Raw genomic sequence first — 12,672 nt, forward strand, 5'->3', positions numbered from 1 at the left:
GTGAGCCCGGTGACGCCCACCACTGGGGAGTTGGAGGCATTGGATTCCGTCACGGCCCGAATGGTTCACCCTCACAGATAGAACGATAGTTCCAGTGTGGACCCAAATTGACTCCTTTTAGTCACTAATTTGCGTCTTTTTACGTATTGATATGAGGCTTGTTTACCACCGCCCATTGTTAAGTGCAAATTCATGATCGACGTAGGATGACTAGGCAGTTTGCAAAGTTCCTTGTTTGTTACGGAAGGGCATATTTGGAGATGTGGGCTTCTGCCCTGTTGTTGTTTTGCTGAAGTAGGAGTCGTTATTTATTGGAGTTTGATGTTTTGGAGGTAATCTTACAGTTCAATAAAAAATGTGGGGAAAGCTTGCACTGTCACCAGTTTCATGAGCGGGGGCGGGTGTGTTCTGGTTTCGCCTCCTTTGTTGTAAGGCTCGCAGATGCAGCTTTTCTTTCCGTTTGGTGGTGCGGCCGTTCATTGTCTGTCCCAGGGGTGTAAGGGGGCGAGGGGAGTTGGCCTGTCCATTATTTCAAAACTGTGTTCTCTCTCTAATAGTCTTCTTCTTTTTTTTAATTATTATTATATGTATCAACCTGCTGTGATTAGAGGGAATCCCACGCACTATCGATTATTTTATGCTATACGCAACATTTTTTAAAATTATATCAGAACTGCCCTGGTCATACGCAAACAGATGTGAAGCATTTAAAAGAGCGATTTTCATTCAATGCTGACGTATGGTAACCTCCATTTTAACGCACTTGGTGAAATCTAATTATAACATCCCATGTGTGCTTACAGGCATTTGCATGAAAAATCCCTCGGTATGAATAAATACAAGCTAGGAAAAGGACCGTGCATTGACTTTCACCCGCCTTTGTCCCATTTCAATTTACAAATGTGGGAGAAACTTCATTGTTTGAAGGGTGCTGAGAAAGGAATGACGTAATTTACATTGCAAATGTAAATGACACCCATAGCGGATTCCGAAACCCTGTGCGACCTGTGATGACCGTGACGATGACGCCGACGGTCAGGTAAGCTGATTGCATGGAGTACGGGAGGTGGTTGTGTGCACTAGTTTGTAGGTAGCAACTTATTATTCCCCTTTGAATAGACGCGTAAGAAGGAGCTTAAGCGTCAAGAGATTGAGAATGATATTAGACCAAGAGTCCACTGTCCCACGAACGCAATATTGCCCCAATCTGAGTTTAGATGAAGAGCGATTTTTCATTTGTAATAGCACACGTGCAGTTACAGACCAGTATGGGAATGTTTTTAACGTTTATACAGAGCAGGATGTTGCTGGAAGCAATACACGTCCAGATAGAAATCGGGACGTACTTAATAGAGAATTAATAGTTATCAAGATCGATGACTCATCAAAATAAAGAGCTTATAGTAAATTGGGTCATTTGGTACCAAGACCAGTTACTACTTAACCCAGAGTGCATTATACCATACATAAATGCACACAAATCAAAAATTAAAGAGACATAGTGTAAAATTCTATTGTAAATAATGTGCTCAGGTATGTGTGTATTTGGTAAATTGTTATAATAAGCTAGAAGACATTAGGAGAGGCAGGGCTTCAAAAAACATGATGTGTTGCTCTGCTTTTTAGGTTTTGACTGTTCTGTTTAAGGAAAGCAAAACAAGTGATGGGTCGACTTCATGAAATAATGTCAGCCACCAGTAATTGTGTGCCCCTGTTGCCTGCTTGTACCTCCGTGTGCCCCTGTTGCCTGCTTGTGCCTCCGTGTGCCCCTGTTGCCTGCTTGTGCCTCTGTGTGCCCCTGTTGCCTGCTTGTGCCTCTGTGTGCCCCTGTTGCCTGCTTGTGCCTCTGTGTACCCCTGTTGCCTGCTTGTGCCTCTGTGTACCCCTGTTGCCTGCTTGTGCCTCTGTGTACCCCTGTTGCCTGCTTGTGCCTCCGTGTGCCCCTGTTGCCTGCTTGTGCCTCCGTGTGCCCCTGTTGCCTGCTTGTGCCTCCGTTTTCGTGCCCCTGTTGCCTGCTTGTGCCTCCGTGTGCCCCTGTTGCCTGCTTGTGCCTCCGTGTGCCCCTGTTGCCTGCTTGTGCCTCCGTGTGCCCTGTTGCCTGCTTGTGCCTCCGTGTGCCCCCGTTGCCTGCTTGTGCCTCCGTGTGCCCCTGTTGCCTGCTTGTGCCGCCGTGTGCCCCTGTTGCCTGCTTGTGCCTCCGTGTGCCCCTGTTGCCTGCTTGTGCCTCCGTTTTCGTGCCCCTGTTGCCTGCTTGTGCCTCCGTGTGCCCCTGTTGCCTGCTTGTGCCTCCGTGTGCCCCTGTTGCCTGCTTGTGCCTCCGTGTGCCCTGTTGCCTGCTTGTGCCTCCGTGTGCCCCCGTTGCCTGCTTGTGCCTCCGTGTGCCCCTGTTGCCTGCTTGTGCCGCCGTGTGCCCCTGTTGCCTGCTTGTGCCTCCGTGTGCCCCTGTTGCCTGCTTGTGCTGTGTGGGTGTGTGTGGAGGGCTCTGTGTGGCTGTGTGTGTGGGAAGCTTTGTGTGGCTATGTGTGTGGGAAGCTTTGTGTGGCTGTGTGTGTGGGAAGCTTTGTGTGGCTGTGTGTGTAGGAAGCTTTGTGTGGCTGTGTGTGTGGGGGGCTCTGTGTGGCTGTGTGTGTGGGGGCTCTGTGTGTGTGTGGGGGGGGCTCTGTGTGTTTGTGTGTGTCATTTGCGAGAGATAAAGCTAGTGGCATTGTAAATGACAATGCCATTTATTTATGTTAAAAAAAACATAAATAAAAATAATGTCGAGCAATGCCAATAGCTCTAACTTTAACAAAGGCAAAACCATTGCATTGTAAATGCTTGTTACATTCTGCGTTTGAAAATACTACTTTTAGAAAGTGGGTATTTTCTTGCTCAGTCATCCGGTGTGCCTCTGCTGGAATGTGGATTGCCTGTCTGGGTTTTGGATGACAGAAGGCTGGGGGGCAGGAGGGGCTCCAGATAGTCTAGGTAGGTCAGTAAAGGGCTGAATAGACCTGGCTACAATGGGGAAGGGGAGGAGATTTCCTTGCACCTCAAAGGGCCTGGTCTGTCTCTAACAAATGCCGTCTCCACCTCCTGCCAGGAATTCACTCCAGAGAAGGCCCAACTGGTTCTGGCCGGGCACAGACACCCTCTGCCTGAAAGATCAAAGGATTTTTGGACATAAATACTGGGTCCCAGACTGCTGAACTTTAGAACTCATTTGGATCAAGAAGACTGCACAGAAGGAGAGCCGGTGAAACTACTGAAAGGACCAACCGATTTGCTGTGCTGGGCTGACCTGCAGTGGCTGCTTCTGTCTTGGACAGTGAAAGGCCTGACTGGACTTTCTGAAACCGAATTGGGGAGACTCTCCAAGGGCTTGAGGTAGAACTTGCCCCCTGTTCACGAAGTCTCAGGGACAGCAAAGACTTCAGGTTCTTTGACCCACAGCACTGGGGACTGTGTGTTTTGTGCTGCCACCCGAAGAGCGCCACCCAACGACGTCTACACCGACCCTGCCAAACCAGTGTCCTGAAGGCATCGCAAAGGGCAACGCCGCACCGCGACCCTGGTCTCACCGACGACGCCTGCTGACGCCATCACTGAGCTGCTGCTTGCACCGCGACCTGTGGGCACCGCACTCTGCACCGCCTTGCTTCACACCAAAGCTTTGGGACTGCAGACTGCACTGCCACCATGCTGCACCGCGACCCTGGTCTCACCGACTACACCTGCTGATGCCATCACCGAGCCGCTGCTCGTACTGCAACCTGAGGGCCTGCACTCTGTACCGCCTCGCTACACTATAACACCGTGGCCTTCCTGACGCCGCCACTTCCCGCCAAAATCAACGCCACTGCCTGCACCGTGGTTTGGGGGCACCGCTCGTAAGTCACACAACGCACCGCCCTCATCCCACACCGCAGCCTTGGCCTACCGGCGCCATTGACTCCAGTTTGTCAGCCGACGACAGCGCTTCAGCAACGACAATGCAGCTGCTCGCACCGTGCCCTGCTAGAACCGTGACGAAGAACACCTCCATCTTGCTCCACGACCCTGGTCTCACCAGCGACGGCATCTGATGCCGCCACCTTTCTGCTGCTCGCACCGCGACCTGGGCACACCGCACTCCGCACCGTACTCCACACCACTGCGCTTCACACCTCAGCACCTGATGCCTGTTGGCACCAGCGCACCGGATCCCATCAGAAAGGAGCTCGACCTGCAATGCGAGTGACTTCAAGGCCCCCATCGCCCTGCATCTCTGAAATGTACTGTTTGCGGGTCTTCCCGACCCTGTAGTTGGCCTGCAACCCCGGGGTCAGCCAGAACTGTTTTTGGATTTGTTGTTTACGACGTCTTGATAGCCCCGAACAGAGCTATCGACATCAAGGTACTAGTTTTAAATCATATTTTGATAAGTGACAATTTTGAAGTATAGTATTGTGGATTTTTGTCGTATTTGGTCTTGTCTTAAGTATATAAAAATTGGATATTTTTCTAAACTGGTGTGGTGTTCTTCTGTAGTGCGTACACTGTTTTACGGTTAAGTGCAAATGCTTTACACACTGCCTCTAAGATATGCCTGGCTGCTTGTGCCAAGCTACCAAGGGGGTGAGCAGGGGTTATTTTAGAACTGTAACTCCCTTATCCTATAGAATCGTACAAAAGGGTTGAGGCAGAAGAACTGCACCTGTTTGTATAAGTGGCTAACTAGTCTTGTGATGGTGCCTTAGAAACCAGGGAGTACAACCCTATTTACTCCCTATTGAGCAAATGCCCAAAATAAAGAAAAAAAATATTTTGGAATCGGCACCCATCAGGGAAATATCATATAAGGCCTTTTATGTTAAACCAGTCCAAAGAAATGTAGTAGCCTCTTTTAGCCTGCTAAAAGAGAATTACGTGTGTATTTGGATTTTACTGTCTCGATCAATTAATAAAGAATTCATTCGATCATCAGTGGAGTCCGGACCTGTTCGTTATACTACTTTTCTTTGGACTGGTTTAACATAAAAGGACTTCTATGATATTTCCCTGATGGTTGCTGATTCCAAAATAATTTTTAACTCCCCTATCCTGACTAGAGTGGTGGTTTATGCCTCGCTTTGGCGCCAGTCTGAGCTAGCCAGAAATCCCATTTCTAACATATCCCATTTCTAACACAGCAGCAACACGGTGTAATATAGAAATCTGCCATCGACCAAGAGAGTCGGTCCCATTGCACTGAGGAAACACATTTCACTAGAATCCTAGCAGTTTGTTTAATCATTTTAAAGACCAGTTTAGGCACACTATCGTCAAAATTATTTTTGGGGAAGAATGTTACATATTTTAAGTTAACATGAAAATGTTTTTACATCACCATTTAAAAAATATTTAGCTCCGTTTTCGAGCTGCTTTAGATGTACATAACCTCTACATAACCTCCAAGCATGCAGGTTGATCCACTTTTTGAACCCTTGGGGGTGGGGTAGTGTTTAAAATGAAGTGTCAGTAATGTTACCAGGGAAGGGCTGGGAGGGAAGGAACACGTACACCTCACTCACAAGCTTGCATTCACACATGCGCACACACCCACCTATTCACAGCACTCACTGACAAATTCATACCTGCATGCACCAAACATAAAAAAACACACAGAAAATTTTACTGTAGCTCTCCTAGAGGTCCCAGGGCACTTGTGACCTTAGGTCAGCCAGTGAGGGATGACCGCAGTCCCAACCTAGTCAGTGTGATGGGGTCAGTGAGATTCCTTACCACACCCTACTCTGTGACGAGGTGTCACTGGTTGACTTTTGGCCCTAGGCACTTCATGGCTTTAGACTGAAGCGCCCAGGTCTGAGGCAATTAGTTACGCTCCCACTCATCACAAGGAGCAGGGCCTTGAGGCACTTTTGCTAGGCTGAGGAGGTAACGCGCACTAGGCTGTGAGATCCTCGGCCTGGCAAAGTTCAACTCAGGCAGCCAGGAGCCTGCACATTCAGCGCATCTCTAGCTCCTGCCTGCCTAACCTGTCAGGCTGACTTTTGTTTATTCAGACAGACTCTCTTTTTGCGACCCCTCAGCACGTATGGATGGGCTACTGCTGTTCAAACGCGTACACAAAAACATGAAGAACCAGACGAAACACCGTAAACACAGTGCATCCACATATGCGTAGTTTATGTAAATAGGCCTCGGAAAATACTGATGCACAGGTTGGCAGAAAATAGTGCATTCCGTAATATCGCTGTTACTTAGCATCTAGGCAACTCATACAGGTAATGAAAATCCGAAACAAAATATCACTGCTGCATTCTGAGACCTCAGACTAACCGTGTTGGAATCTGTCTACATCCATCCATGCACCTGCTTGCAGTAAAGGTGGGCTGGAACTCCCTGCACTGAGGGGATTTCCAGTTCGTCTTTGAAAGATCTAAGCAGCTACTATCCATTAAGGGGTGGGAAGATGTGGGAAAACACCCCAGAAGAAGATAGGAGCCTCCGAAAGTTTATTTTAGTTTTTGTAGGCGATGAGGCTTGTGGGGGGAGTAGGCAGGAGTGCCTCTCGGGTATTTCTCAACCTGAAACCCCGCCTCACCCCTTCCAAAACGCTGCCCTCTAGCCACACAGTGATTTAAAATAAAATAAAAATGTTTAAGATGGTAGAGCTGAAACCATGCACTCACTCACTCATCCATCAAGTGCCTCGTTCGCATTAACTAACCCAGACATCTACAGAAGTACACATCCCAAAAATAACGACTGGCGCTCTTTTTACTTATAACATAATGTGGCTTTGTGGAAGCTTCTTCTGTTATTTAGTGTCATTTCCTTTGGGACACCCAATGATGTTTGTGAAAATGCGCATATTTGATGCACGCAGCGTCTAAACATGATGGCAGGTGGGGCCTGTACCTGGGATAGACGTTTTGCCCAGGTAATTGTGTCGACAGCAAGGCGAGTGATTGCAGCAGTAGTTGGCAGCAGTAGTTGGTACCAGAGCCGCCGGAGCACTGAGTTGGGAATCTGATCCTGTCCTACTCTGCCTGGCGTCGAGCTATCTGCAGTTTGTCAGTCAGGCCAGGCCCGAGGACATTCGCATTGTCCCCAGTAGGGCGAATCTCGGTTGCCAGGACTGTGCTGAAACGTCTCGGTTCCCATGCACTTGGCAGCTTGTTTGTCGGAGCCTTCTTCTGTTCCTGGCAGATGCTTGAATCCAGATTCATTCTGTGGATAGATCGGTGTGCGGACTGAATTTGACACCGACTGCGTTACATGAAAAGAAAATGCATCCATATATAAGGCAACATAAATGCAATGTTTTCCAAAAGTGTGTCAAGCAGTTTAGCGGAGTAAATAGTGTGCCACGTTTCTTTTACTGCTTCTTGGGAATTGTCACAGTGTGACTGTTGCTTTTTCATTTCCATCCACAAAGGTTGGGTCTACAACAGTCTGCAGGGAATAAGAAATGTATCATCTGTTCCTGAAATTATGATGAACCACCTGGACTTATTATTCACCTCCCCATGGGCATTCTTGCGAAGCAGCCGAGTCACACTATATTAAAAGCTTAACATACACAAAGACATCAGTTTAACCAATATAAACCTATTTTTAACCTTTAGATAAAAAAAATACCTCTTATTGACGTGTGAGGCATTGCTTGACTTTGTTTCAAGAGCATATGCAGTCAAGTTTGGATATTACAAACGCATTGTAGTTCAAATTGGCATGCTATTTGTCTGGTGTCACTTGTCGGAAAAGGTGTTTCATATTCACCCATCACTGGATGCTAGAACCCCTACCAGTTAAAGCGCTTAATAGATCACATAAAATGAACTGGAACCTGCTGCCTTAGCTCTTGTTATTACTATCAACCTTGCTGTGAGCGCAACATAGTGTTGTACGTAATATCCGGCATCAGGGGATGAAGAAATATCCTGTTTTGTGAATCCACTCTGTTCACTGTCCCTCCATGCCCGTTCCTATTATGTTAAGGTTATGCTCCCTTGCAGGGTAAATAGTGGGTGGTGGTCATTAAGATTTTCAGAAACCTGACGTAAATCCAGCATGTTTGTAAACGCAGCTCCAGTTGAAATTACGAGCCGTGCCACACTGGTCGTGTGACCAAAATGTCTTGAGGTAGCAGGAGTGACATCACACCCCCTTAGGCCTCAGATGGCACTTTGCCCTCAACGGCCTTTTATTCACTGCTGGTGGGCTTTGGAAATGGAAAGGAATGTAAACTACATCAAATAAACGGGTCCAGGGGCCCTGTTTACAATCTCTAGTGGGCTTTAAACCCCTGGGCTAGCATGGGACTAGCCAGGGTAGCAGAAATATTTCCTTAGTCACCACCACTAATTTACTCCCACTTACAAGATACAAGCTTACATGCATTTTAGTCCACTCGCAAAATATGTTTGAATTGGGGGAAACAACTCGCAGGCTTTTTAGGCCTCGTACATATTTGTAGTAACGCCAGCCAGTGCATTTCTTCACTGTCGCTGCCGAAGGTCTTTAGCCGTTGGTAATGATCGCAGTGTCATAGGTCGCAGAACGTTTACTCCTACACCTACATTATTGTTGCTACGGTATTTAAATAACCCCGTGTGATAATTTCATTGACACCTCACAGCTCTGTTGTAAAATGTATCATACCGAATATGTGTTTGAAAACGGAAAACAAGTGACAACACGTGCTTTGTAAGTAGTACTTCGACATGTTCTGTCCTCCGGCTGAACATTTTTTTCTGTTTCCTGTCATTTTCAGATGTGTCGGCAGAAGAGGATATTGTTGAAACGCCGGCCGTGTCTCACGAGGAGCACACTCACCAGGAGATCAAGGGCCACAAAACGCTGGCCACCCCGGCCGTGCGGCGCCTCGCCATGGAGAACAATGTGGGTTGGTGGATGGAAGAGGCTGGGTTCCCAGCACTGGTCACCTGTCCCCTTTAGCTGTTGAGGACTAGACTGCACGCGGAAGGACACGGTAGCGCGCGCGCTGTGAGGGAAAGGCGCTTTCTTGTAGAGCAGTGACGTGGGTAGGCATGGTGATGAATTGGGGCTGGCCAGCCAATACCGGTCGTTCTTTGTCTGGAGGGGTGACCTGCTTCAGTTCGGGAAGAATTATTGCTTTAAAAAAGTAATTACTCAGCCCTAAGTGTTAGTGTGGTCACTGGAGGGCTGGGCAGCAGCTCCGCCGGTGTTTGAAGAGAATCCTAGTTACAGGAAGGCACCAGGCAGTCCTCTGCGGAATGCCGCTCGAACTGCTCATTACATTTTTTGTTCTCACAGCTTGAAGCTCATTTACAAGACCTTTAAAACGGGTCTTTTGCTCGGGCTAAAAGCCGCACGGAGGGCATTGAATTCGAATTCCCACTGCTTTTAAGAGCCAGTAGTCTGAAAAGGGTTCGTAACTATTTATTCCTTCCCTGCCTCGTGCTTGGCATGATAATGTATTTGGTTCTGGGGTTCCACATTTAGAAAATTAGAATTTAGCTTATGTCAACGATTATGCCGTACTAATGCAATTTGCGCATACCCAGCAACTTGGGGAATTGTGGACAATTTGGAAGGAAAAGTGAGAATCAATCCGATATTCCCTACCAGTGCAAGGGGGAAAGGGACTAAAACATTAAAGGGAGAATATGTGGAATATTTGTATTTTTATATTTAAAAATACTTTTTTGTGACAATTTGTATCATTTTGTAAATAAAAAAGCAAATGGAAATATCCTCAACAAGAAAATACCAAAAGTAACAATCACAGAAATTCAAGATATATATATACACACACATAGTGCTAAAGAAAAACAACATAAATAAGTTGATGTATGCGTTTAAAAAGTAGAAGTTCTGTGGTAGCTGTCTTGTTCTAAACACTTAATGCTGTAACAATTATTGTAACCTCCTCCAGTTAGCCATTTAACTTACTTTGCATCTTGTCTGCTGCCACACACATATTACAAAGGTATCAAGTTAAAATAAGTAGTCCTCTGCTTTATTTTTGTTGCATTTACACTGGCTGTTGCTTTTTGCATTTCTCCACTAAATTATAGTCCTTATACGGTATGGATTGGTGGGATCTGGTGTAATAAAAAAAGTTATTCACCTTTGTACTGTAATGTGTACTCCTAGTCCTTAGTCCATCCATTTAAGATGACCCAGGCTCCAACCCCCAGTTTCAATGCAGTCAAGACATTCTGTGCACATAAGTGGTTGTTTAGGAATCCGAGGATGGGAGATGCATGTAAGAAAGGAACATGTACGTGTAGTTGAATTAACAATAGGTATGTTTGTCTCCATGCCCGCTTCAATGGACAAGGCAGTAGGACATGGTATATGGCAATACCTACGGAAGTGAATTTGTTTTCCTTTACTTTCAATGATTTTGAGACCGTGTAACATGGTTTCATTTCTCTATATTGAATGACCTGACCTCTGCCTTTATTTGCGTCTGCTTGAGTGTTGTAAATACAATTCAGGCGTGATAGAATAATCTTGCCTGTCTGATTGTATTACGGTGCCTCCTTTGATCAGAAACCGTGGCAGGATTTTCAGTGGTCCAGGCAAAATAAAATGTTGCTAGATGGAGGGTTCCCCAGGCATAGAAAAGGGGCATTTTGCGACATTTTCTCTGGTGTCCTAAATTAATACCTTACCTTATTTTACAGAAGCAGCTTCTCTCCCTCTGCTGTAAGTTGAATACAGTTTGAAACGGTGGTCACCCTGTTTGATTTTGAAGTCCTCTTGGTTTGCGTACCTAGGTGATAGGAACACTAGGAGCACAAACCTTTTCTATAATGTGGAGCATTTCAGGGTTTACGTCGGCCTCTTGACGTGTCTGAGTATTGGCCACTGCCAGCCCTCGTTTCTGGTACAAACCCTGCTTTCATTAGCACTTCTACTTTCACTTATTTTAACACAACTTTTTAAAGCTGGCTGTTTCCCAAGACATTTAAGGTTTCATGTGTTCTTCTTCTGCCTGGACTAAACTGGCATTTATAAAGTATTCTGTAGTCTTAGCTTCATAACAAGTCGATTGTTCGAATGTACAATAGTAGATTAGGATTTTGTTTGTTTGGTTCTGATTGACTGGACATAGTATTTTATATTTTTCAGATCAAGCTTAGTGAAATTGTGGCAACTGGAAAAGATGGCCGAATCCTCAAAGAAGACATCTTGAACTTCATAGCTAAACAGACAGGCGCCATTTTACCTCCTTCTCCTCAGGCTGAGATCATCCCTCCTGCCCCAAAGTCGGAGTTTGTTCCTGCAGCACCAAAGGGCAAGGTGCCTGTTATTTCATTGCCCCTATCCAGACCTGCCCTGGTCACAGAGAAGGACCGAACGGAGCCCTTAAAAGGTAAACATTATTTATCTACTCTTACCATAGAACTCGAAATTGCCATTAGAGGCAATGATTCTCCAGCACGAAAAGGGGAAATGTTTGAATGGGCAAATGGGTTCATTCCGCTCTGAGACATATTAATAAAAATACATAGAGTTAGGAACGTTAATCTAGGATTGAAGGGGATGTTTAGTGATCCGCTGGCACTATTGCTAGTTAAAAAAGATGAAAAACGCGGTTCTGAATCAACAGACATGGAGGGAGGGGGTTAAATTATAGGGATCTTTATGGTGTTTACATTGTAATGCTATTTCAGTCTGACATGTTTTTGAATGAATAAATAATTGAAATAAAAAAAATTGCCTTAATGTTCATAGCCACTGCAAACTTGGTCTTTTCTGACCTAAAATAGCTTCACACAGGATTAGGGATTATACGCTTCTAAAGTTTCTAGCTGTTTTCAGCATTATTTTGTCAGGATTAACTGCCTACCCAAATGTAACAGTGAGCCTTAAACCATACAAATGTTTTCCATTTATCCAGCAAAGGATTGCGTAACAGTAACATAGTTTCCTTAAGTACCCCCTCTACAGTAATTACAATTGTATGTGTTCTGTTGTTCCCTATTCAGCCCTAAATGCAATTAAACCATGGTGTTTTGTTTTGAAGTGTCTTATTTAATTAAAACAAATCCAAGCAAATAAATGAGTAACGTACTCCAGGTTGCTGCATTGAGTGAAGCAGCCGTTATCCGGTGTCTGCAGTGCATGCCACAAACAATTTCCAATTCCAATTGAGTTTCTTACAGAGGGTTTCCTTTTTACAAACATATGTTATGAGGGTGAGATTTTTCTACTCCAGTGGCAAAACAGTTCCATACAATGGAACAGCCTCTTACCTCAGAGCCTGGTCATACTATGCTCATAAGAAACATGCTGACAGTTTGTTACATGCAAAGCCATCTGTGATATCATCGTAAAGATTAGCTGCAACCTGACCTGCCTTCTTCCTTCCTCCTAACATTTAGCTTAAAAAAAAAACACACTTTATTAAAAATGTTAACTTTTTTCTTTGTACGGTAAAATCAAAATGAATACGTACATGCATATAGAATTATCAGTACAGTGCAGATAGTAATACAAAACTTAGCCAACAATCAGAAAGTAGTGTCTAGCCATTGATGCCACACATCTACAAGTTAGGTTGCACTGCATGTATATTTTAACATTAATACCAGGTCTAGTGGAATCATATATGTGTTTATATATGAACATAACTTCCCTACTACAATATCCCCCCCTTTACTTGCTCTTCCTCAGACAGAGCAGCTCTTTATCTGTCCACCCTCGTGT

At 45.4% G+C, this 12,672-nt stretch overlaps 1 protein-coding gene across 1 annotated transcript in view; it reads left to right on the forward strand.

Annotated features, from left to right (window-relative positions):
- The window catches only part of DBT (dihydrolipoamide branched chain transacylase E2), a 189,081-nt gene that overhangs the window by 122,453 nt on the left and 53,956 nt on the right, over positions 1 to 12,672 (forward strand). The window contains exons 5-6 of the mRNA XM_086954482.1: positions 8,741 to 8,868; positions 11,092 to 11,335. Of these exons, the coding sequence (XP_086810608.1) occupies positions 8,741 to 8,868; positions 11,092 to 11,335 (372 nt within the window). The remainder of the gene's footprint in view (positions 1 to 8,740; positions 8,869 to 11,091; positions 11,336 to 12,672) is intronic.

This window comes from Lissotriton vulgaris, chromosome 1_1 (assembly GCF_964263255.1).
Source record: "Lissotriton vulgaris chromosome 1_1, aLisVul1.2, whole genome shotgun sequence".
NCBI classification, from domain to species: Eukaryota; Metazoa; Chordata; class Amphibia; order Caudata; family Salamandridae; genus Lissotriton; species Lissotriton vulgaris.